The sequence below is a fragment of the Chrysemys picta genome, unplaced genomic scaffold (genome assembly GCF_011386835.1).
Source record: "Chrysemys picta bellii isolate R12L10 unplaced genomic scaffold, ASM1138683v2 scaf698, whole genome shotgun sequence".
Taxonomy (NCBI): domain Eukaryota; kingdom Metazoa; phylum Chordata; order Testudines; family Emydidae; genus Chrysemys; species Chrysemys picta.
This window is the reverse complement of record NW_027053405.1, coordinates 5,940-32,276: the sequence shown is the minus strand read 5'-3', so window position 1 is coordinate 32,276 and position 26,337 is coordinate 5,940. Positions and strand designations below refer to the sequence as shown.

The 26,337-nt window shown below is 43.4% G+C and overlaps 1 protein-coding gene across 3 annotated transcripts; it reads left to right on the top strand.

Annotated features, from left to right (window-relative positions):
• Nucleotides 1-26,337, top strand: LOC101932921 (histidine ammonia-lyase). 3 transcript variants are annotated; one of them, XR_010596499.1, is made up of 21 exons: nucleotides 1-320; nucleotides 1,134-1,194; nucleotides 1,368-1,395; nucleotides 1,941-2,015; nucleotides 2,116-2,188; nucleotides 2,283-2,349; nucleotides 2,547-2,584; nucleotides 2,670-2,795; nucleotides 10,396-10,535; nucleotides 12,193-12,240; nucleotides 14,553-14,700; nucleotides 14,787-14,882; nucleotides 14,998-15,056; nucleotides 15,735-15,815; nucleotides 16,672-16,737; nucleotides 16,823-16,988; nucleotides 17,507-17,562; nucleotides 23,330-23,464; nucleotides 24,581-24,689; nucleotides 24,792-24,861; nucleotides 26,183-26,337. XR_010596499.1 is itself a non-coding variant. In XM_065579710.1 (21 exons), the coding sequence occupies exons 1-21, from the start codon at nucleotides 74-76 to the stop codon at nucleotides 26,324-26,326; spliced, it is 2,028 nt and encodes a 675-aa protein (XP_065435782.1). In that variant the 5' UTR covers nucleotides 1-73; the 3' UTR covers nucleotides 26,327-26,337. The 3 variants fall into 3 exon arrangements, 2 of the variants coding, with proteins under 2 accessions (XP_065435782.1, XP_065435783.1); XM_065579710.1 differs by having other exon boundaries at nucleotides 17,512-17,562; XM_065579711.1 differs by lacking the exon at nucleotides 17,507-17,562.

The window sequence follows — 26,337 nt, the reverse complement described above, 5'->3', positions numbered from 1 at the left end:
GTGTGGTAAACACAAGGCTGATTCACACCACAGCCACCTTTAGTGGAGGGACAACCATAGACAGAGGAGAAGTATGCCAAGGTACACAGTACATGTCCGAGGGGAATGGCTGGCAGTGCCTTGCCAAACTGGCACTAACACAGTGAGATGGCTGGGGAAGGAAGCTGTGAGACGTTACATGAAAAACAAGCCTGATAATGGGGGCTTTGCCTCAGTGGAAGAAGTGAAATTCTGTGTTCGGAGGTGCAAAGGCCTTGGCTTGCTGGATCATGATGATACTTTGGAGGACACACTAGAGGACAATGAGTTTGTTGAAGTTGGTAAGCAAACCCTGCAATGACAAATTATATGGTGACTGCACTTGCTTAGGAGACCCAGAGTGTGTATTTTCTGTTTATCTTGCAATGTTATATTTCTGTGATATAGCAAATCTAAATTTATTTTTTAGTAATTTAAGAAAAAATACTAAATTGCAAACTCAGTTTTGAGAAGGCTTTTTAGGTCATCTGTTGTGTCATACAGTTGGGTGGGATATGAAGTGTTTGGCTGTAGGTTTTGGATTTTTGTGTGTGTTAACTACTGTCAAAGTTAGACTCAGGACTCATAGTTTGTTAGACCACTCTGTTTTATTTGCACAGCGCTCTGCTAATACATTCAGATAATGTGAGCCCCCATGCAAGATTCAAACAGTCTTATTTATACAGCTAAAAGGTGTGAACTAAACAAAGGGACAGAGAGAGCAAAATTGTAAAATTTGCCTGGGGCACAATATGCATATCCTGCTACCTTATTAACTCTTATCGATCTAAGGCTAATGCTTCACTAATTGCCCTTAAGTGGGGCAATTCATTAAGCAGTTAATGTCTGCTTTCCTGCCCCCTGGCTTGCAGCACTTCTCATTTCTACTTAAAGGTACATACAGCATTCTTTAATTCATTCTATTTCTTTAATATAATTCATTTCACTTTCACACTACATTTTTACTGTATGTTTGTTAAGACATTTAAATACATTTGGCTGCAAATTGGAATTCTTGTCACTGATTTTTTTCTAGCTAATGAAGAATTCTCTGTAGCAACAAACTATGGGCAATAAGTTTTCATTCTGTTTGTTTTTCCCATTCTTCATTGTAGCTATAGAAGGAGATGTAATGTCTTCGGATTTCATTGCATCTAAGCTAGAAGGAGTTGATTTGTATCCTTTACTGAGCATTGTTTTGGTTAATTTTTACAATTCTGAGATTTGCAAAAGTTGAAAATGCTTAGCACTTTTTCCACCTTCAAAGGGCTTCCTTCAAAAATTCTAATTAAATAGCAACTATTTGTGTGGGTTTTGAATGTCCTTTATTTCCCTTTACATGGCTTCAGATATAGCAAATATCAAGAACCAGAAAAGGTATGGCTCAATAATGATCTTAATAAGATGTGCCCCAATCCAATAGTTTTTTTATGTTAGAAGGTGAAGTAGGGTGAAATCCTCTTATCACGGTGGGGGAAATGGCAGTATTCAAAGAAAACCTATTTTCTTTATTTGCCCATGACACAGAGCGGGAGCCCACAGAACATTTCAAATGGAATTGCTGTTTGTGACATATACTATTTGTTTTCAGTAGGACTCAGTAAGTTCCTGCAAACATTTACTACCAAGTGTAGAGCTTTCTATTACTGTGGGTAACTTCACCGAAGCTACCGCAGAAGCACTTTGCTCTGCAGTGTTTGCAGGATCGTCCATGATGACTGCTTAACTTGTTACCTCTCCTAAAATAAGCTGTTCTTTGCTAATGCTTCTCTGAGAGAGTCTTACTGTATGAATGAGAATGGGGCTGAACGCTGTTGTAACCCAGTTCACTATTAAGCTTTCACTGTATTTATTTAGTTTTGATTGTTTAGAAATTGCTTACATACACATGACACTCACTAAAATGCAGTTCTTTTGCGCAGTATATTTATTTAGATGGGAACAGTTTAACACCAGAGGACCTGGTCAATTTAGGAAAGGGGCTCTATAAGATCAAGGTAAAGATTTTGAAAGAATCTAACTCTCCAAATACTTTTTATTTAGTTAGTTTTTTAAGTAGTAATAGAGGAATGGATATTGACGCTATTGTTTTTCTAGCTCACACCTGAAGCTGAAGCTAAAGTCAGACAATCAAGAGAAGTGATTGAAAGAATTGTAAAAGAACAGACTGGTATTTTTTTTTCTTTTCCAACTTAATTTTGTTGTCAGTTTTAGATGACTTTAGTTAGATTCTCTTCTTTATCTGAAATATCTGTTTCTTTCAGTTGTTTATGGAATCACCACTGGCTTTGGGAAGTTTGCTCGAACGATTATTCCAACTAGTAAACTCAAGTATGTTGTATCTGTTTCCTTCTTTAATTTAGAAAATGGATATAGAAAGTAGATACATATTATTTCTACAGTGTACATTTTTAGTCCATTTTTGTTCCGAAAAGGAGAGGGATATTTTTTGCTCAGTTTTGTGAAAAACTTTTTTTTATGTTTGAACACTGGAAGTTGGTTTTTAAATGACTTTTCTTTCTTTGTAGGGAGCTTCAAGTGAATTTAGTTCGGTCACATTCCGCAGGTAGTGGGAAATTGATTTCAAATTTGTTTCTCTTCCACAACTGTTAGAATTGGGGGTTGTAACCTTGAGGTTGTTGTCATTGCAGGTGTCGGGAAGCCTTTGATCCCAGCGAGAACTCGCATGCTTTTAGCTCTCAGGATCAATGTTTTAGCAAAAGGATACAGTGGAATTTCACTGGAAACTCTCCAGCAAGTTATTGAAGCATTTAATGGTAAAAAAGATATTTAGAAATGAATACAGCTGTTTTATCCTTTATATTACAATGGTGCCTAGAGACCGCAGCCTAGATCACAGGCCCATTGTGCTAGGCACTGCACAAGTAGATAGAGTCCCTGTCCCAAGGAGTCTAAGTAGACGAGATGGGACAAAGGAATACAGCACACAGAAGATTGGGAACTGAGGCACAGAGAGTTTAGTTGACTTGCCAACATTACCCAGGGAGGTTTTGACAGAACCAGAAATTGAACCCAGATCTCCCAAATCCCAGTCCAGTGTCGTAACCACAACCCCTACCTTCTTTATTGATTTGTTTTTCTTAAGTGTTCATAGTTTTATTAATTTCGAGCCAGAATTTGTGGTGGAAGAACAGTGGTATAGTTTGGGAGGGGAGAAAAGAGCAGCACTTCCGATTACCTTTAGCAGTTGTATTACTTTTGTCCTTTTGGGTCATTATATTATGGTAATACTTTGGCATGAAAATAAACTCCATTGTGTGCATTTAACACACAGTGAAAGCAGAATTAAGAATGTTTGCTCAGGGCTGATTACCTGAGAAGACACTAGGTTGCCAGTTCAAAAGCAGCTGAAGGCTAATAGTCAGTGCAAGCTGTGACTTTATCAGTTATTTGACAAGCGGCCTACGTGAAATATTACTCTTTCTAGGTATTTATACCTCATCTATCACCATAGTCACTGCCTGTCTGCTAAGGGCTTGATTCTCGAACTGCGAGGCTTTCTGTTAGGGGTTTAGTTCAGCAACAGTTGCTCATTGATCTGGCTAACACTCATGTGAGTGTCTTTGAGTTCAGTGGCACTACTCCCTGGGAAAAAAATTATCACATAGGTGTTTGCAGGACTAGGCCCGCTGAGACATGTTTACTCATGTGAGTAGTTCCATTGAAATCAGTAGGAGGGCTCATAGGAATAATTCACTGTGAGTAAGACTTGCAGAAGGGGGCCTTAACTGAGTAGCTGGCCTGAGGCTGGTTGCTAGTAGGCAGTTAATCATGTTAACAAAACCATTGAAACAGTTAATGCCACTTATATCATTGCTGGCAGGCTCAGCAGGGAAGTTCAGGGTGGCCTTGGAAACTAGCTACCTTTCATTCCTAGAAATGGTCCCACCAATGAGAGAGCCACTGCAAACTTCCTCTCACTGTCTGTCTGCTATTATACTCCATTCTGTGAATAAACTTCAGTTTAGATGGTTTTCTTTCAATCCATCATCTTTCCTGAGCACAAGATTCACTAGTTTTTTTTAATCTGTTTATATGAATGTAAGGTTTTTGCATTGCTCTGGGGACATAAAGCTAATAGAGGCGCTACGGTTATACACATCAGGGCGAACTCAGGAAGGTGAACCCTGTGCTGTCTTCCATTATGTGACATGGGAAGTAAAGGAACATGAATTTAGTCACAGAGTTTTCTAAGTCCACAGAGGGAAAGGAAGAGAATCTACACTGCCTGTTGCCCTCATAGGGTGACCAGACGTCCCGATATTATTGGGACCATCCTGATATTAGAGACTTTGTCTTATATATGCAACTATGCCCTCCCCCCAAAAAAGTCTTAATTTTTCACACTTACTTTCCTCAGTCCCAAAGACTCCTCCTTGCCTCTTCAACATGTTCAGGCTTGAGGTAGATCCCAGAAGCACCAGGAGCTAGGAAATTCTTAAAGGTATTTAATGCTGCTAAAAGTCACAGGGTGGCTTTGACTTTAGAGGAGATGGGGCATTCAGTCCGAGGTGAACAAATAGCTGTTTTTTCATTTTGGTGGCCAAGCCAAAAAGTCTATCATTGGAGGATGAGGGGAATAGTTTGTTTAAATCCAAACATTTTTTTTAATTTTGTCTCACGAAAATGAACCCCCCTCCCCCCAAAAAATCACTTGGGATGAAACATTTCTCATGTCGAATTGAAATGACATTTGACATTTTTCATTTTGCTTTGACATTTCATTTTGAAAATGTCATTTTGATTTGATAGTTTCAAAATGGCTGATTTCAATTTTTTCCTCAATAAACTGATTTGACATTTCCAAAATTTTTGTTTTCAGGTTTTTTTTAGCTGAAATTAACTGTCAAATTTGCCCTGAATTTGCACATCATTTTGGTGCCCTGAAAAATGCATTTTTTGATTAATTTACTGTTTACCAAAAAAAATTGTCAACCAACTCTATATCCAATGGCTGCTTCTCACATAAGGGAGCCATGCTGCCATGGAGAAGGGGGCCTGCAAAGCAGGAAAAACCAGTGAGGTCTTCAGGGTGGCTTTGGCTTCCCGTTGGATTCTGAGGCTTTGCAATAGTTACTCTTCCTTCCAAATAGGAGAATAGTTCCAGGCATCCATGGCTTCAAAATGGTGGTTCTTCTAACTTAGTTTTCACCTATTTTTTTCACTAGAGCAGTGGGTCTGATGTCAGTGAAATCCTTTTTTCAGACTGAAAAGTTCAAATCTGTTGTAAACATTGGAGAAGGAACCAGTGTAGTGTAAACCATGTACCACTGGTAATATAATACTCCTATGGTTACCATATTTCAACAATCAAAAAAGAGGACGGGAGGAGCCCCGCCCTAGCCCCGCCCCTGTCCTGCCCTAGCCCCGCCCCTTTCCACTCCCTCCCACTTCCTGCCCCCTCAGAACCCCCAACCCTCCCCCCCACGCCTTGTCCCCTGACTGCCCCCTCCTGGGTCCCCTGCCAATAACTGCCCCCCAGGACTCCACCCCCTACTTAAGCCTCCCTGCTCCTTGTCCCCTGACTGCCCCCTCCTGAGACCTTCCCCACATCCTAACTGGCCCCCTAGGACTCTACCCCCTACCTGTCCCCTGACTGCCCCAACCCTTATCCACACCCCCACCCCCAGACAGACCCCTGGGACTCCCACGCCCCATCCAACCACTCCCCACCCCCTGACAGCCCCCCCCAAAGCTGCCGACCCATCTAAACCCCTCTGCTCCCTGTCCCCTGACTGCTCCGATCCCTCTCCCCACTCCTGCCCCCTGTCAGCCCCCCCCAGAACTCCCAAACACCCCCCCCCCGCTCTTTGTCCCCTGACTGCCCCCTCCTGGGACCCCTGCTCCTAACTGCCCTCTAGAACCCCACCCCCTACCTAAGCCTCCCTGTGCCTTGTCCCCTAACTGCCCCCTCCTGAGTCCCCCCCCACCTGTACTCTGCCCAAAAACCTTACACCCCCAACCCCCAGACAGCCTCCCCCCCGAACTCCTGACCCATCCAACCCTCCCCCTGCTCCCTGTCTCTTGACTACCCCCCCCCCCCCCCCAGAACCTCCCTGCCGCTTCTCTGACCCCCGGCCCCGTTACTGTGCTGCAGAGCAGCGCGCTCGGCAGCGGGGGAGGGGAGCAGGGTCAGAGCTCCAGACGGCCGGAGGCCGAGGCGACAGCCGGCGATCTGTGAATGCAGAGCGGGGGGAGGGAGGGAGAAGAGGGGAGTGGTATCAAGTTGCAGGAGAGAGGAGGGGGAAAGTGGAGGAAGGGCTTTGGCTGCCGGAGCCCCGAGCGAGTGGCACCATCCGGCCGGCTGCCCTGTAAGCCCCGCACACTCTGCATGGGGGGGGAAGTCCGGACATTGACAAATTCCCCCCGGACGCTATTTTTAACTGAAAAAAGCCGGACATGTCCGGGGGGAATCCGGACGAATGGTAACCCTAATACTCCAGTGTTAGTGGCCAGTGATTTTACATGCCCAATTTAAGACTCCTTAAAGAGGCCTGGTGTGAGGGTGGTTTTTTTTTTCCTTTTTTTTTTTCTTTTTTCAGAAAGTGTAGTGAAAATCCGAGCTCTTCAATTTGTCTTGGACACCCAAAAGTGAGGTACTGAAATTCACATCACTTCTGAAAATTGTGGCCAATGTAATTATAGTGGCTGTGGATCCAGTTGTTGTTGTATTAACAGGCCTGTGTACCTTTGCATTATAAACCCCTATTCCGAGGAATTATGAAACTCTACTGGAGACAACAGCTTAGGGCTAAAATTTAACATACAAAGTTCTGTCAAGTTTTTATCAGCTATTTTTAAAAAATGTAATTGTTGGATTTCAGGATGATTTTTAATTGAAACTTCTATCCCAGACTGAAGTGACTTCACTGAGAAATGTACAGTAGAACCTCAGAGTTACGAACACCACACACCTCATTTGGAACAGGAAGACCACAGTCAGGCAGCAGCAGAGACCAAAAAAAAAAAAAGCAGCAAATATAGTACAGTGCTGTGTTCATGGAATCATAGAATATCAGGGTTGGAAGGGACCTCAGGAGGTCATCTAGTCCAACCCCCTGCTCAAAGCAGGACCAATCCCCAACTAAACCATCCCAGTCAGGCCTTTGTGAAGCCGGGCCTTAAAAACCTCTAAGGATGGAGATTCCACCACCTCCCTAGGTAACCCATTCCAGTGTTAAATGTAAACTACTAAAAAAAAAAAAAAAAAGCAGGGGAAAGCAGCATTTTTCTTCTGCATAGTAAAGTTTCAAAACTGTATTAAGTCAATGTTCAGTTGTAAACTTTGGAAAGAACACCCATAATGTTTTGTTCCATTATGAAAATTTCAGAGTTATGAACAACCTCCATTCCCAAGGTGTATGTAACTCTGAGGTTCTACTGTACTTTCTAGAACACACAGTGCCATTGATTTTCTTTTTTTAAATGAAAATGCCCAATCATTCCTAGCATATATGTATATATGGGCTGAAGGAGCCAACATTTCAGCCTTGGTGCATAAGTAGCCACTAAATAAGCATTTCCTGAAGTGTGAGAAGAAGAACAGGAGTACTTGTGGCACCTTAGAGACTAACAAATTTATTAGAGCATAAGCTTTCGTGGACTACAGCCCACTTCTTCGGATGCATATAGAATGGAACATATATTGAGGAGATATATATATACACACATACAGAGAGCATAAACAGGTGGGAGTTGTCTTACCAACTCTGAGAGGCCAATTAAGTAAGAGAAAAAAAACTTTTGAAGTGATAATCAAGCTAGCCCAGTACAGACAGTTTGATAAGAAGTGTGAGAATACTTGCAAGGGGAGATAGATTCAATGTTTGTAATGGCTCAGCCATTCCCAGTCCTTATTACAGGCTATATTAAAACAGAAAAACTTCAAAAACAGACTCCAACGAGAGACTGCTGAGCTAGAATTGATATGCAAACTAGACACAATCAACTCCGGTTTGAATAAGGACTGGGAATGGCTGAGCCATTACAAACATTGAATCTATCTCCCCTTGTAAGTATTCTCACACTTCTTATCAAACTGTCTGTACTGGGCTAGCTTGATTATCACTTCAAAAGTTTTTTTTCTCTTAATTAATTGGCCTCTCAGAGTTGGTAAGACAACTCCCACCTGTTTATGCTCTCTGTATGTGTGTATATATATATCTCCTCAATATATGTTCCATTCTATATGCATCCGAAGAAGTGGGCTGTAGTCCACGAAAGCTTATGCTCTAATAAATTTGTTAGTCTCTAAGGTGCCACAAGTACTCCTGTTCTTCTTTTTGCGGATACAGACTAACACGGCTGCTACTCTGAAACCTGAAGTGTGAGGTGCACCCTCCAGGACTAGAGGGGAGATGGAGGGCACAGATGATCTATACATGAGTATGGGTAGGACTTTTTACAAAATGTGGAAGTGTTGACAGTGGCGGGGGGGTGATTGCTTTCATTTTCCTGAATGGGGTTCAGTGTTCAAAGATCTGGGAAATGGTGCTTTAATTTGATCTGAGAAATTTGAGTCTCTAAATAGTCAGTAACATCAACAACTGCAGTAGCTTAGGGACTAACTCCAGGGCTGGCCTTAGGGAAAATAGCTCCCTGGCTGAACTTGTATTTTGGCATCTCTGGCTCGTTGCCTCCCCAGGCTCCCCATCCACCCCCTCATTGCCCTTGCCCCTGCTGCCTCTCTGGGTTCCCCACAACAGGTCAGCAGCCCAAGGGGAAGAGCAGTGACAGGAGGGCACCAAAGGGGAGCATGGTGACCTGAGAGACCCAGAATGGGGGGAGAGAACCAGAGTAGTACAGAGTCTCATTTGTGTGGGGCTGCAGGGTGACAGTGACATGGGGGCTTCAGAAGGGCAGATCTCTCCACACACCCCACTACTGAGCATCTCCAATATTCAAGTGCCCCTTCCCAGTCCCAGGGAAGGTGGGTTATGGGTGGGGGAGGTTAAAATGCAAATGCTCCAGCGCACTGGGGGTAGCTAGGGTTGATGGTGATGGTGGAAAGTTCACTCCTGAAATATCCCAAATGCCCTGCACTGACACCTCCCTTTGGGATGAGCTAGAAAAAGGGGGAGCCCCTGAGAGTTGGGAGGCTGGGACGTGGAGGCACAGTGAGGGACCCCTGGGGAGCTGGGGGGGTGTTGGAAAATGGGGGCACAGGAGGGGCCCCCTGGGAGCTGGGACATGGGGTCAGGACCCCCCAGACTTACTTGTCTCTTTCTCTACAGTTTCAGCTCCCTTCCCCTCCCAACCCTGAAGAGGCTGGCATCTTCCAGCTCCCATTTCCATTGGGCAGCATCGTTCTCATTCAGGCTGCCCATGGGAGGAGTAATGGCTGGGCTGGGACAGTCCCAGAGGGTGCGGGGGAGGACGGCGGGAGGAGTCTGCCAGCTCGCCGAGTATGGAGGCAGGATTAGGAGCTGGGCTGGGAAACCAGGTGGGGTGGTGAGCAGGACTCCTTCACTCAGGAGCAATCAGGCAGGTGCTCCTGCCGCACCAGGCTGCACCTTGCAGGCACTGAGGGGGAACCTGAGCTCCCTGCCTCTTCACCACAGCGTCCCCCTGACTACGACGCCCTGGGTTGACAGCCATGTCACCCACCCCTAAAGCTAAATCTTACTCTACTTGGGGATGAGCAAAGATGCTGTCTGCTGCATCCTCTTCCATAAGCTTGGTGTCCCTCACAGGCTGAAACTCAGCCCAGTTTTGCTGAGGCACTGCATTTTCTGCAAATGTATGATGCCAAAGTGATGACCTGCAGTTGGACCTAGATTTCCAGTCAGCTGCTCAAAGGCAGCCAACAGTTCAGTGGCTACCTTACTTTTAAAGGGTCCTCTTAGGACTGAGCCCTTTAGATTTTCTTGGTCTTGCTTCAGTGCAGGACTTGGTGACTTCTCGAGGTCCCTTCCAGCCCTATATTTCTATGATTCTATTCTATGCTATGATGAGCTGAGTGGGAGCCTTTCTTGTGACCCTACCAGTGGTTGTCAGATGTAGTGACACAGCTGAGGTTCTCCCATTCCTATATTGGAGCTGGAATTTCAACCTTAACTTTGAGTTTCTTGGCCTTTGTGGGACTAAGCTACACTAAAAATTTAATCCCGTGTCAGGTTTGTTTTGTTTTGATTTGTCAGCCAAAAACAATTGGTTTATTTTTAAACTACAGGAGCAAATTTAGGAAAAATTAACAAATGTCAGTTTGCAAGGCGGTGATGCTTCTCCATTTCACTGGTTGCTATTCCAGTATGTCACTTCAAGACAACCAGGGCCGATTCATGTGCCTGTGTCTCTGTTTCAATGAGAGAATGGATGGAGGCTCTAACCAAAGTCTGATTTCTGCTTTCTTCCTAGCATCCTGCCTGCCCTATATCCCCGAGAAAGGGACAGTTGGAGCCAGTGGAGACTTAGCCCCTCTTTCTCATCTTGCTTTGGGGTTCATAGGAGAAGGAAAGATGTGGTCCCCAAAGAGTGGCTGGGCTGATGCTAAATATGTAAGATCAATGTGTCTGACTACTAGACTTCTTTGTCTGTCTCCTTCAATTGGCTCTGAGTAGACTATGTGTATTATGAGAACAAAGGGAATTTTTTTCATCAGAACTATGCTGATTTTGTGTGTCACTTTCTTGTGATTGAAGTATTTGTTTTTGCACTACTTCAACACTTTGTCCTGTAGGACAGGTACCATGGTGAAAAATGAGGCATAAGAATAGAACAAAACAAGCAAACACCAGGTGTCATGATATTGGGGTTTAGATTCCACCATGTCTGGCATATCAATAATGCCTAGACAGACATGGTCACCTTGCAGACAAGCAACATGATGCAAGATCCAACACTGATGAGTGCCCGAATCTGGATGGATGGACAAGATGTCATGTTGTACCAGCTCCAAAGATTTGTTAGTGCACCTTCTGTCCTGCAAACATCAGAACTGGCCCACCAAACCTGAGATGATCCCACAAAACTGAGGATTAATGATGTGGTTTCAAATGCTAAAAGTAAATGGAGACTTTTAGGGTATTTTCTCTCCTGAGAAGAGAGGAGTTACTAAGATTTCTGTTACGTATTATAATGGCAAGAAGCAGATGTATAAACTTCAGTAAAGCTGAAATCACATGACTTAAACATATAACATTTTCAATAGATTAATTTGGGTTAAAAGGGATCTTTGTGGCATCATTTAGTCTACCCAGTTACACCATGGCAGAATTGATTTATTTTTTTAAATTTATTCCATCCCTAATAGTTCAGTGTTTGATCCAGCCATGGATCTCTCGAATAATGGAGATTCCATAACCCCCCTGGGTAGCTTATTTCATTCTTCATCTGCCTAGGTACTGACATGGCTCCCGTCAACATAGTATCTGAGCACCTCCCCAGTATGTAGCCTCTCAGCATCCCTGTGAGATAGGGAAGTGCAATTATCTCCATTTTACAGAAAGGTACCGAGGCACAAAGAGATTAAGGATTTTAATCTCATTTAATGATACACTCATTTAAGTCGAGCAGTCTGTAGAGGAGTTGGAAATTGAACCCACCCTACTGATTCCCCGTTACTTGCCCTAACCAAAAGCCATCCTTCCTCCATTCACTAACTGCATTTGCTGTTGGTGGAAAAGTCTTCTGCAGCTCCTCTGGGGGCTCGAGCATCTCTTGCCTGCCATTGTTCTTCCTGCTTCTCCCCGTCATCAGCAGGTCTCTCTTTTCGATTTACCATCTGTCCAGCTGAGGAGGAGTGGGTAGGATTCTAGGCAGAATCAAAGCAATACTTCTCCTTCATTTGCCATAAGAGTCTTTGCTTGATGGTGTGGAATAATGCCACCGCTCCTTAACGGGCTGCGACTGCACCACCTCTCAAGCACTCCTAGTCCCAGACTGTGCTGGCCCTGGGGAATGACAGCATTGGACTTGAAGCCCGGGTGTGTCATGTGACAGGACAGAGCATGCATTAGTTCAGGCAGCCAGGTCAAAACAGGGTTCTAAATGTTAGTGCATAAAAAGCTTTTTCCCCCTCCCTTTACTGTGGAATATTCCAAAATGTTCATTAGCATAAGATAAAAAAGAGGGTTGTATGCAATCAGCAGTCGTCCAATCAATGTATTGAAAGGCATTTTTCACTAACGTCCTGTTCAATAAACTGCTTTACAGGTGCTGCAAGCCCATGGCCTGAAACCGATAACCTTGAAACCAAAGGAGGTAATGAAAACCAAGCCTAGCCAATTGGTAGTTGCTTTATGCATATGTTGCCCATATTTTAAAAGTGAGATGAATTAATTATTATCTTAAATCCAGTTCCAGAAGGTTATTAGACATCTGTTACAGGGAACCCATTAGAGACTCTACAGTAAAGGGTATGTCGGCGTTTCCATTTCACCTCCCATTTACATGTGATTTAGTTCAACCGCAGTCATTTATAGAAGCTCAGCTGTGTGTACAAAGCTTCAGTCCAGGGTAAAACTTAGGTCCTGTCTATAAAAGTTCCACTGGGAACTGCCATTCATCCACACACACACTTTTTACCATCAGTGATTTCCTGGACATCCATCAATGGAAATTACCCCAATTCCTATCTAAAGTAAAAAGCAACTGAGGGTCCTGTGGCATCTTTGAGACTAACAGAAGTATTGGGAGCATAAGCTTTCGTGGGTAAGAACCTCACTTCTTCACTTGCATCTGAAGAAGTGAGGTTCTTACCCACGAAAGCTTATGCTCCCAATACTTCTGTTAGTCTCAAAGGTGCCACAGGACCCTCTGTTGCTTTTTACAGATTCAGATTAACACAGTTACCCCTCTGATACTATCTAAAATAAGTCTGCATCAGTGGAAATTAAATTGGTGTAGTGCCAGTGTAGATGCATCCCACTTCCATGGCAACTAAACCAGCGCAAATAATCTTCTTCCTGCTGTTGCACGCTGCACTAATTACTGCAGAACTGACCTATCTGCTCTCTGTTCTACATTTCAGCGCTTGGGGCTCATCTCAGCTGGCTGTCACCAGGAGTATTGTGTTCAGACAAGCCCTTATTTTATGAGATGGGTTTTGTTTAAGAATGTAAAACCTTTAGTAATTCAGATGGCTTTTATCCTGCATTGTGGGGACCAGAAGGCTTTTTGTGTTGGTAGTTTAGAGAAAGAAACACATTTTATAACTTAAACACATTTTGTGATATTTAATAAGCAGTAACTAGCATTAGTGTGGTATAAATGTTTATTTATGTAAGTATATTCATCTATTTATTAAACAAAAACCCAGGCTGATGAAATCTTACCCACAAAAACTGACATGTAGGTTCTTAGTATGTAAGATATTCCAGTGCTCTTGATGGTGGACCATAGTAATGGTCATAACTACAGTACATGCGGCAAGATACCTGATCCAAAGCCTACTGAAGCCAATGGGAAGACTTCCCTGGCTTCAGTGAGCTTTAGAACGGGCCCAAGGTGAGTTAAAACAGAATCTCCACCTTAAGTCTAACGGCAAGTCTCCCACGGACATAGCACCGGTGTGGACAGTGGGAAACTTGCGCTGTTTGGGTGGTGGGGCAGAGGGGGAGGGGATTGATGGGTCTTTTTCACACTTCGGAGCAACATACGTTAGATGAGCTTAAGTGGTAGTATAAATCTGCCCTAAGTTTCCTTGCTTTGGTGTGGGGGTTTTCATACCTCATCTTCTTCATGTCTAGAGCTGAATTTAATAATTTTGTCAAAAATCAGTAGAAGGGTTACTCTTACAAAGAAAAAGAAAAAGAAAGCTGTCCTGTGCCCTTAAATAAAGTTTGAAGTAACATGAAATAAACTTCATGTAACATGGCAGAATTTCTAAGGAACATATAGAGACTAACAGTTAAAAGTAAATGTTTGCTTTAGAGCAATGATGTCACATCACCATACTATTTTATTATAGGAAAGTACCTCCACTTTTACTGCAGAAATGTAAATGTTTAGTATTTGCCACTGCATAATATAGTTGTCTTAGGACCCATAGAGGGGACAAATGGAAGTGTTTGTTGTGTCCTTTGAGATCTTGAAGTGGATTGTTGCCAGTGATTTCTCCTGTAGTCCTAGTACACACACTACTCCCATTGACTTTAGACAATCATCTGCATGTTGGAATGACAGGAAGCATCTTTAGGGCCTTAGCTGTATATCTGGCTTGCTAGGTTTCACCAAACCTATACCAGGAACCCCCTGAGCTGATCAGCAATCGTGGCCAGATGGCTATAACTGGCTTGCTAGTGAAACTAACTATTGGAAAACAACTCCCAGTTAGGAGACATGGGGATGTAACAGCTTCAAAGTAACTGGTGGCTTGTCTGTATCAAAAAATAACCAAATAGCTGAGACCAAGGCCTCTCTAGCCCTTTTTATGATTCGTTTAATGACGATCCAGGAATCTTAGAAAAGCCTTTCTTTAACTGACACGTGTAATTATGAAAATTACAATGGCTGTGGCATGTGTAAGGCTGCAACAGATTCACTTAAAATAAACACCTGCTATCTCTCCGAAGGGTCTGGCTCTTATCAATGGAACCCAAATGATCTCCTCTCTGGGATGTGAAGCAGTGGAACGAGCCAGCGCTATTGCTAGGCAAGCGGACATAGTTGCTGCACTAACACTTGAAGTCCTGAAGGGTACAACTAGAGCCTTTGACACTGGTTGGTATTGAATTTGCTGTGTTCACTTTCTCTTAGCTGTTGGGGAGGGAAAAGCAAAAGTGTAATGCTCTTTTATTTCTTAATAGATATTCATGCAGTGCGTGCCCATCGGGGGCAAATTGAAGTGGCATTCCGATTTAGGTCACTTTTAGACTCTGACCATCATCCATCAGAAATAGCAGGTGAAACATCTTTGCTTCCTGCCATGCAAGTCACCTATTTGATTTCCAGGACAGAGAGGGAATTAAAACAGTGATGTGTGGCCTTTTCTATAAGAACCTTTCTTTTGTTTTGCAGAGAGTCACAGATTTTGTGACAGAGTTCAGGATGCATATACGCTGCGCTGTTGCCCTCAGGTAAAATGAGTTTCCCACTCGGGGGATAGGCTAGTGGCAGTGAAATCCCAATCCCAGTGTAATGTCAGTTAAGTGTTGGTGGTCTCCTTTAAAATAATGCAATTACATTATTTCCCACTCAGCTCAAAATAGGGCTTAAGTGAGACATAAGTAATTCCTGGATCTTGTACACAGGAGTGATTTTTAACTTTCAATGAACTCAATTCCTATTAACACAAGCAAAACTATTGAAATTGGTGGGAGCTTTGCATGTGTAAAAACTAAAGAACTGGGGTTTCCTAAGTTTAGTTATAATTCCTTAATAATACCTAATATACATTGACCAATTAGCTAAGCTTTGAGTACTTTCTTGATCAGATAGAGGTTGTACCTGTGGCTGAAGGACAAGGGGATGCCAACCCAAACACACACAGAATTATAGATTTATGTTGTCATCATCATATTATAATGTCATAATAATAGTAAGTCAAATCTTTAATGAGTACAGTATATCTAGCATTCCACAATAGCAATTTTCCTGGTTATCACATCAAATCAAAGTCTGTATCCCTGTGTGAGTGCCAAGTCTGGGAGTGGGGTCAAGGCAGAAGCGTGTGCTCAGAAAGTAGAATTGGATGGATCTGTGTCTTGAACTACAAATAGACACGACCTGTGACTAATTGCTATTGTTTCTTTTAGGTTCACGGTGTGGCGAATGACACGATAGCTTTTGTAAAGGACATAATCACAACTGAAATTAACAGTGCAACAGACAATCCTGTATCTTTTTGATGATTCAGTTTCTCAGTAAAATTTTGTTTGGTTACTTTTTCCCGTCTAAATAATTATTAGCTAATGAAGCAGAAATTATGGCCCTGATCTATCAAATCACTTACATATGTGCTTAGTCAGTGGACTGCTCTTGCTTAAAGTTAAGCACACATTTAAGTGCTTTTCTGGATCAAGGCCTACATGGTTATAAGAGCAGCTGGGAACTTTGGCAGCCAATTGGACTTGAAGGTCAACAGTGACTTGTCAGTTGACCCAAGGTTGGCTCAAGGTTGGTAAAACTTGCATTCTAGAATGCACTTTGAGTTCTACAAAGGGTAACTCCAAGAGCTATGCACCACTTTTAAGAGCTGTGTGAGCTCATTTCGGGAAGCTCTGTGCATGCGCCTTGTATTGGTGCTCTGAACAAGGGTGAATTCCACTCTTTAAGAATAAAGGAATGTACAAAAGATGCTCCTTTGTGTTAGCTGATAGTAATGATGAGTGCCCATCTTGCTCACTATATATAAAATTTCACCTCCATTGGCGAGAGCACCACTGGCAATTGAAAATTACACTAGAAACTGTGCTCAAGTGCGGCTTTGCATTCCTTATAGCCTTCACCTGCTGACCATCCAGCCTATTTAATAAAATACACTATTCATCTGTATCTGTATGGTGGGAGAACTGGGCATTGTTTTACATTTTTCTGACAACTGAACATGCGGAAGTGTGAACTACACTATATATGCATATGCATTTGCACATCAATTCTTCCTCCTTTCAGATAGGATATTCTGGTTATCTAGAGATGTGTGGTACATCAGCCGTTCTTCATTCATGTTCACACCTTAACTTGTCTTTAAAGATTGTTTTTGCTGAAAGGGGAGAGACCATTTCTGGAGGAAATTTTCATGGTGAATACCCTGCAAAGGTAATTAAGCATTTGGAGAAATATTAGTTTATTTTCTGAAATTTAAAAAAAAATCAGCTGATTCCATCAAGAGCCTCTCTTCCAGGCTCTGGACTACCTGGCAATTGGTGTCCATGAACTTGCTGCAATTAGTGAAAGAAGGATTGAAAGACTATGCAACCCATCTCTCAGTGAGCTGCCTGCATTTCTAGTCACCGAAGGGGGTCTGAATTCTGGTTTCATGATTGCGCACTGCACAGCAGCGGCCCTGGGTGAGTACACAAAGACCTAAGCAAGACTGGCAAGAGAACAAAATTAGAAAGATCAACCTACGTTAGCACTATGATAGTTTGATAGTACTGATAAAGGAAAACCAGCTCTCAGCTCCAGCTGTAAATTCTTCTTTTCTCCCCATGTCCAGCTGAGTTATCTGATATAGTTTGCAGCCCTGTCTCCCAGGGCCGCTCAGAGGATTCAGGGGCTCTGGGGTCTTCAGCGGTGGGTCCCGGGGCGGAAGGACCCCCCGCCACTGAATTGCTGCGGAAGACCCGGAGCGGAAGAAGCTCCGGGGGCCCAGGCCCTGCGAGAGTTTTCCAGGGCCCCCAGAGCGAATGAAGGGCCCCACTTGCCCCCCCCTCTGGGCGGCCCTGCCGTCTCCCCTTCAGAGGCCCTGAACCTGCAAAGATTTATGTATGTGTTTAGCTCTAAACCTGTGAGCAGTCCAGCTAGGGTTGCTAACAGTCCCTTATTATATGGGACGTCCCTTATTTTTTCATCTCTGTACAACAAGATCAGGCATTGCTGAGTGCCGCAAAAAGCAGCAAGAAATGCCCCATGTGAATTTAGGTGAGTAATGTTCATTTATTTTATTTATTTATTAATGATAAAAATGATAATATTGGGGAGTGGGGTGAGTCGGGGGTGCTAAGAAAACAATCCCTTATTTTTGAAATACAATGTTGGCAACAGTAGGATTACTCAAGTGCTTAAATCTTTGTAGGACTGGAGTCTGAGTTTCGGAATGGTTAAGCGCCACAGTCCCACTTGAAATCAGTAGGGGCTAGAAGTACCCAGCACCTCTGAAAATCAGGCCCTAAAAGCAAAACAAAGCTAAAAAGCAAATTATCTATGTACAAACAATTCTATTTTTGATTCTACACAAAACGTATCATTTCTATCTGTAGACCTCCCCTTCTGGGACACCCCAATCCCCAAGGGTGGTGTGGAGCCCCTTAATCTTTCCTTCTCAGGGACACAGCAATAGGCCCTGGGTGCTTAGCGCATGGTGTCTCCAGCTAGTGGTTGGGTGCATAAACCAGTAACAAGCCCTATGAGCCCCAGGCTATTACAATTCACGGGTACAGTAAATCAAACCCAACACAGCCATTTTATTCACAGAAGGGATGGGGGTAAATTAAAAGAGGGGAAGAGAACAGGCAAAGGAATCAATGACGTTAAATAAATGAGGCCTCAACCAATCCCACAACAACGATCCTGGTGCAGGGGAGGCCTATGGGCTCAGCTGGCTTTCATTTCTCAGGGGTGCAGCAGAATCTCAGGACTCATCATTGTTGTGGAGCTGGGGGCTCCGGAGCAGGCTCAGTCCTTCTCATGGGAAAATCAAAATGGCTGCCTGTCTCCCCTTTTACTGCACAGAGCAAATCTGAGGCTGTTTCTCTACCAGCCTGACTCCCTGCAGCCAGCTCTCCCCCAGGTCACAGGTCCCTGCCAAGCTCTGCTCACATGACTCAGCCCATGTGCAAGCTTTCCCAGGGTCTGCTCTTGGTATCTCGGGCATGTCAGTCAGACTCTGGCCCATCCTCCACAGGCTGTCTCTCCCCTTCTCCCACCCAGGACAGGCAGTCTCCATTGGAGTTCCAGTCTGTGCTGTGGTATGTGGGAGCTGTTGGGAGCTGTTTCTCTGAAGTCCCCAGCCTAGCAAGGTGGCTACACTCTTCCCTGTCTACACACTTTGATGGCCTCATCAAGTTTAAAACAAACCATATGCAAACATACAAAATACAGAAAATACTCTTCTGGGCTATGTAATCTCAGAGCTACATAACCCCTGATTCATACAGAGGTGCATACATGAGACTGTGCTTCTGGGACATTCCAAATGTTACACGCCGTATGCCCTGTCCCAGAAGTCATACCAACAAAGCCTTCTTGGGGTGCTATCCATTTATGTACCACATCTGTAGAGACTCTCAGTGAATCACAGGATAACTTTATGGTGGGCTTAACCTGTGTAGGCTCAGGTAGGGTGTGACCATCATGTCATGTTCTCCACCTTCAAAGCCAGAGTCATTGATTTCTTCTTGACCATGAACGGCCTGGAAATTCTCTTCTCCACTGTAGGGTGACCTGATGGGTAGATAAGACATGACATCATGAACTGGTGAAGCATACCATGGTTCTGGGATATTAACCTGATTGTTTGCACTCCAGTGTGAACCAATCTGTTCGTAGACTCAAACTTTAAGGTCAAAAGGGACCATCGTGATCATCTAGTTTGACCTCTTGCACACTGCAGGCCACAGAATCTCACCCACCCACTCCTGTAATAGACCCCTAACCTCTGGATGAGTTACTGACATCCTCAAATCATGGTTTAAAGACTTCTGTGACTTCTTCTCTCCAGGATCCTGTTTCCAAAGTGTGGCCAGTTTACATTTTGGGGAGGCACTCCTGGCTCACACAGATGTGCCTACATGTATGAAACCAGATGATCTACAAAATATTTCCCCCCTATTTCCATCTTAACCAGATCATTAAAAATTTGTGTAGTATCCTTCCATATTAGATTTTAAGCTCCTTTATGACAGGACCCTGCCCTGTACATGTTTGAACAGAAGGCCATAGATATCTCGGGTGCAACATGAATGTCAAAAAAGAAAAACCTAACAGAATAATGTGTGTCTAACTGCTTCAACAATGGCCAAACACAATGAGAACTACTGAGGAAGATAGTCTTGTTTCTTTTACTAAAGTCTATCTCCAAGGTTACCTGCTCCTCACTAAAGGAATCTCCAATTATTTCTGCTGGAAAACTGAAAGAATTGGGGGGGGAGGGTACACTATTTTATTAGAGAGGAGCTATACAATCACAAACCTTTGTGATTTTATTTTCTAACACCACACATCTGCTGGTAGAGAGACTCCATATTTCAAAGTCGAGAGGAATGTAATGGAAAGTTTATTTTTAACTGTATAGTTCTAAAAGGGCATAACGAGTCTATTATTGTCATACTATAATGATAATTGGCAATAAAAATCATGTTCTCTTCTCTTTCTCAGTTCCTGTTTCTTTGATGAATGAAGAGTAAAAAGAAATTGTTACCCAGTGCACTGTTTATTTAACACTCAGATTTCTTGAACCAGTTTTCTTCTAACGCAAAACAGAAATGTTGATGACCAATTATTTAGCAATCGCAATTCAAACAAAAATTTTACATTACAGACACACACTTTACCATGACGACCACATTATTTGTGTGAAAATACAATTGCAGCAATCCATACAAATGAACATGCTGCATTAAGTCTACAGTTAAAAATCTGTTCTGAATGAACACAAAATTGCTTGTAATGGTAATGTCACTGAAGCATACTTTCAGCTATTTTGTACATATATACCTGTAACAGGCTCACATAAAACTGCTTTAAAAAACTGCTCAAAAGAATACTTAGATTAATATTATCAGTAGCTCCTTTCACACTAATTAGAACTGATTTCAAGTACTAGAGTGTGTTTAAAAACAACAGTATCAAATAAGTGAAAAAGTTAAAGGCCGTTTGATAGCTATTTTAGTAGGCAATTTTGTGGCAAGGTTTACTGATAGACAGCCAGACCTAAGTTTTCAGAAGTAACTAGTGTTTTTTATGCCCAATTTTGAAACACCTTAAAGGAACTGGGTGGCTCTGATTCAGTACTTTCTGAAATTCAAGACCCTACAAAACATGTCTCAGGTTTGGCACCCAAAAAATTGGGGCACTCAAAATCAAGTCTCTTTTGAAAAGCTTGGGCTCAGGCACTTGAAAAGTAAATTGCTGGTGTTGATACCCAATGTTGTCCTCTCCCTTGACGTCAGAAAGAGCTACCGTGTAAGATAATTGTGGTCTTCTGACCTCTCGGGAGTATCTGAAGGCTTGTAAAGGAGCGATACTATGAGGCCATTGCTGACCGCTTGTCTGTCAAATAGTGTATGCTGATGGTGAGGTGGTTCTAACAGGCCTCCTCACCACTTGTCCTGTTGGAAGGATGTGATTCCTCTGCAGGGCCGTGGAGGGGCCCACTCCTTTCACTAGCTTGAGTCAATAGACTGGCAGGCCTGGCACTCTGTGTAGGGCTCAGCCTTCCACTCATCTTCAATATTGTGTGTCCCAAGAATGCCCAGGGTCCTGATAAGAACTCTGACTTCTATGTACAATTCCTGGTCTCTGACCATTTGGTCATAGCATGCTTTGTTACTCTGATTGTTCTGTGTAGCAGTAGTGGGCTGGTGCTGGGCAGTTTAGAATTGTTTTCTCAGATGGGTAGTATATTGAAGGTATGTTTTAGGTAGGATTCTTTCTGCAGAAATGCTGAAACAAAGATCCGCAGGCAGGTAAACTTCTCGACCAGACATGAGAAAGTAAAATGAGTATTCAGTGTTACAACTGGAGGCCTGTATCAGACGAGAGACTGCTGATTCCAGCTCTGTTTCTGGTGAGACTCTAGAATGCCTAATAGTGCGGGAGAAGAGGCCTTAACGGACTCATCTGGCTTTCAGTCCTCATTGGTGCAGTCTCATCTTGGACCTCAGACTTTCTGATTTGGAGCTAGGGATACTGGGTCGGTCCCAGACCTTCTGACTGGGAGAGGCAAAATGATTGTCACCCCTTCTACTGCACTGTAACTCTGAGACTGCTTCTCTTCCAAGTCCTCCATCCTGATTCCCGGCTCAGCTCACATGCCCCAGCCATGTGAAGGCTCTCTGGAGTCTGCCATTGGTGTCCCATCCCAGGCATGCCAATCAGTATGTGGCCAATTCTCCGTGAGCTGTGTGCATCCCTCAAGCACAGGCAAGAAAGACAGCTGCTTTTTCAGTCTGATTCTGGGTTGTTTTATATAGGAGCTGCTTCTCTGTGGCAAGGGGGCTACAAGTGAATTTTATTTAGTCAGATTCACAGTGAAAGATCTAGGTCCAGATGAAGCTAGAATACTGTGAATAAGTGCTTCATTACCTCCCTGTTAAAGTAAGACGGCATTTTACAGACAGCCTTCCAAACAACTTCCTGCAATCCTTACTCTGGCAAAACTCCCATTACTTTCAAGGGGAGTTTTGCAAGTTCTGCAGATGTTGACTGCTGCATCAGTTTGTGGTCTCTAGACCTCTCCTCGTAACACTACGTTTTGGACAGTATTTATCATTAAAAGAAAATTGGGCAAGCCAATCCCTTTTGAGATGTAAAGTACCAATGGCCTAAAATAAAGCAATGGCAAGACTATTTCCCAGCTTTGTACTTTCACTATGAAGCTCACTTTCTGGCTCTTCAGGGCCTTTTTCTTTCTCTGCTTTTATTGCTGTTGGAAGCTCTGTTAGAGCTAGAAGCACCCAGGGCCGGGTCCAGGCACCAGCCCAGCAGGCAGGTGCTTGGGGCGGCCCCTAGAAGGGGGCGGCACGTCCGGCTCTTCAGAGGCGGGTCCCTCAGTCCATGTCGGAGGGAAGGACCTACCGCCTAATTGCCGCTGAAGAATGAAGTGGCGGCGTTAGCGTTCCCGATCGCGGGGTTTTTTGTGTGTGTGGTTTTTTTTTTTTTGCTTGGGGTGGCAAAAACTATGGAGCCGGCCCTGGAAGCACCCAAACCATACATGGCAGAAAAGCATTTAAGGTTAGGGGAAGGAGTTGTCCTTGAGTTAGTCAGAAAGTTGTACAAGAAGATAAAAAGGACCAAGGGCCACTGTAGAATATAGGACTGGAAAGGTCAAAACTGGGAAATGGCATTCTTTTGAGTATTAAAACATAAATATATATAGTCCACATTTGAACCACATATTTCAGTCTGGCACTGCCGGGCTCGATGCTGGGGAAGGGAAAAGCAATTTTTACGTTCCCCAGATCCTGGGGCCAGCTGGGGACTGGTCTGACCTAAGTTAAGGCATCCTAGGGGGCTGCTTTAAGACTCCATTTCAGCAGCTCTGGATTTCAGGGGTGTTGGAATTACCCAGCCATATCTTCTTTCTCTTGGGAATGTTCTACACTGGGGATGCCAAGAGCGGAGGAGGAAATAGTGGGGAGGTTTTGCAGCTAGTTTGCAGCACCAGAGCTGGGCTGAAGAGCTGACCCTTGGTCTATTTTAAACCAGATATTTTTTCTGGATGTAATATTTACCTTTATATATTTGGGTTAATTTCAGCATCGGATGATCAATGTACAATATTACTGTCTTCAAGGGCAAAATGGCTTGAATGTTAGATATTGCAGATGGCTCAGTCAAGCCATACCATGGGCATGCACTTACCATGGATGGATCTGGATCCTTCATTGCAGTGTTTTAGACTCAGCCATTGTTTCTAGCTCCTGTTTGTCCATACAGTACCCCATTTATTCACACTGGACTTTTGCAGTTTCTGAGAATAAAGCCTTGTGCCACCCCTCTTCTGTGGATTCTCTCTCAACCAGCGCTGCTACAGAGGACCATGTGTCCATGGGCGGATGGGCTGCACGAAAAGCATTGAAAGTTATTGAACATGTTGAACAAGGTAAAATTAAGACACTGATTTTTAGACAGATCTACTGTATTGTAACTAGGTTAAAACTAAATGCCTTTCTTCTACATGGCATCGTGTTTTTTTAAAAATGGACCCTTCAGTCGTTTTAAAGAAGTCTTTTAAGATATTGTCTTAAGTTATTACTTTAATTTCTTTCTAGCAGAAATATTATTGAGATGAATGTAATTAGTGTGTTTCATAGAAACAAAACGGCTTATCAAAGAGACACTAAGCCAAAATTCTTCCATTCATCTTTGTCTTGAAAGATTAAAGTTGTAACTTCTTTAAAATACAAATTTCAGCTGTTGCTGGAAGAACACAATACATACCACAAAAACCAATATGTACAATTTGCTCGTACATGGATTTATACAGTGGAGTGCTTTGAAGCTGTAGAGATCTCTAAAAATACTAAGGATTATCATTTTGTACATTCAGCAAAGTGAACGTGTAACTAGAGAAAACAATGTGTCTTAGGTAACATTTTCCTTAGGTGAATTTGGCCATTGTGTAAGTGAGGGACAAATGCCACTGTCTAGACAGGGAGACATTGTGCAAGCTTTTCCAATACATATGTGTCTAGATCTTTTAGTTCTACCAGAGTTCTCATACTAATGAGAAGTGGGCCTGAACCAAACTCCATCGCTGGACACCCCAGCACACCTGGGAGTTTCAAAACTGGATCTGAATTCTACAGCTCAGGCCCATCGCTACATCTAATTCAGTTCTGGGGAAGGGCTCTGATTTCGAAGGTCTCTGTTTTGGGGTGTACCTTGGAGTACACCATGAGCGCTGAGCAGCCAGCATGCTAGTTGAAGACAACGGGCGCTCTGAGCACTTAGAACCTTGAAAAGTCAGGCTCAGCATGTTTGGACATTCAAAATCAGAGACTGTTTTTAAGTATCGGCCGGAACCGCCATCTGTTTCCCCATCTATTAAATGGGTCTTCTGTTTATCTGCCTCAATTAAACTTTGCATAGCACTTTGAAGTTGTGAGGTACTAAGTAACAGTAACAAACTCCTTTTAGAGGTTCTCCAAATGTAAACGTACAATGAGTTGTACATCTTAAAACCCACTATCCCGCCTTTCACTGTTTGGTTTCCTAGTGTTGGCCATTGAACTTCTTGCAGCCTGCCAGGGCATTGAGTTCCTACGCCCCCTGAGAACAACCACCCCATTGGAGAAAGTCTATGACCTTGTGCGCTCTGTTGTAAGGTAAAATCAGATAACGTTTTCCCAAAGGTTACAGCTTTGAAGACCTGCTAACTACAGTGTTGGTTAATGTTTGGCTAATGTTCTCAATTTGTCTCCTTTCAGGCCTTGGCTAAAGGATCGCTTCATGGCCCCAGACATTGAGGCAGCTCACAGGCTGCTTGTGGAGCAGAAGGCAGGTGTTGATACTGGCATTTGTACAGTAGCTCATTCCTTACGAAGAGATCTGTAGTTCTTTTTTTAAAATGGCCCTTGATGCATCAGGGGAAAAACAGCTTTTCTCCTCACATGCATGATTTAATTACCATCATCTCTGAAGGAATATGTGTGGAGATTTTACTTTGTCATAGTCTTTTAAAGGGACGCTTTTAGTTTAAAAATAATATATTTTAAAATGAGTCCCGTCCGTTGTGTTATGGATAAATGACATAGGTTATGGAAACTGACAGGTCTTTACAAATATCAGCCCAGTCCTGCAATGAGCCCCATGAAGGTAGTCTCCTGCATCCACATGGAGCCCCATTAAAGTCAGTGGAACTATGGACACTTGCTGAGTACTATCCATGGGGAGCTCGTTGCAGGACAGGGGCCAGGGAGTAGGAGGATAGTCCATAGCCCAAAGAGCTTGTTACCCAATTCAAGACCAGATATAAGAGAGGGCCTGGCAAACTATAGGAGCGCAAGGATGAGAGAACAGCAATGAGGATATGCATTAACACAGCCCTACTGTGTGCTCGGCTAGAGGGTTCGGAACCCACTTTGGTTTTTTACAGTTGTAAAATATAACTAACAGAAGAATGAGCGAGAGAGGGAGAGATGAGGTTCCTACTGACCTATCAAACTATTTGCAGCCATATGGACCCTAATAGCCCACCAGTCTTTAGCCCTGCTAGGGGGAATGATAAAGGAGAAAAAGGAAAACTTTCCAACCTTTAGGTTCCTTTGTAAATCCGAGCCCCAAAGTCTGCTCAGATCTGCCATTCCTTGCCAGTGCTGCCCATCACTGACCTTTCTTGGCCATGCCAGTCTTCCATTCCATGCTACCTTGGCTCCTGCATGACAAGGTGCTTTCTGTCAGACACCAGGGACACATCCCTACCAGCTCCTATCCCTTCCTAGGACATCACCTGGGTACTAAGAGATGCAATGCCTCCTCCCACCTGAGAAAACTCACCTTGCACCAGTCAGGACCGTAGCTATATACCATTCCCTTGCAACTGCACCTAGATCCCCCTTTACCCAGCAAAACTGTAATGTCCCTACAGATTCCTGTGCTCAGTACCAGTCTCGCTCTTCAGCAATCATCTCTGACCCTATGTCTATTTCAGATTGCCACATGCAATTTATTTCTGTATATCTATTACAGTCAGTTAATTATGCCCTGCTCGTGTCTGCACAGGGTTCTCTGATCTTGGGAATTGACATGTGACTCAGTTTGAACATAAAATCTTTCAGCCTTCACGTCTGACTCTGCTATTGCTCTTTCTGTCCTGTAGGTTTGGGAAGTAGCTGTACCTTACATTGAAAAATATAGACGGGAGCATATTCCTGAATCAAGACCTGTTTCACCCACAGCCTTTTCTCTGGATTCATTGAGAATGAATAAATGTGTTGGGACTGATCACAGTGATCAGGATTAACTTTAATGTGC

What these genes read in the sequence shown, in the direction of transcription:
- LOC101932921 (XM_065579710.1), top strand. Translation starts at nt 74, where the DNA reads ATGCCAAGGTACACAGTACATGTCCGAGGGGAATGGCTGGCAGTGCCT. An exon ending in AGGGGCTCTATAAGATCAAG is followed by an intron (nt 2,016 to 2,115) that starts GTAAAGATTTTG and finishes TTGTTTTTCTAG; the next exon opens with CTCACACCTGAAGCTGAAGC. An exon ending in CTTGTGCGCTCTGTTGTAAG is followed by an intron (nt 24,690 to 24,791) that starts GTAAAATCAGAT and finishes GTCTCCTTTCAG; the next exon opens with GCCTTGGCTAAAGGATCGCT.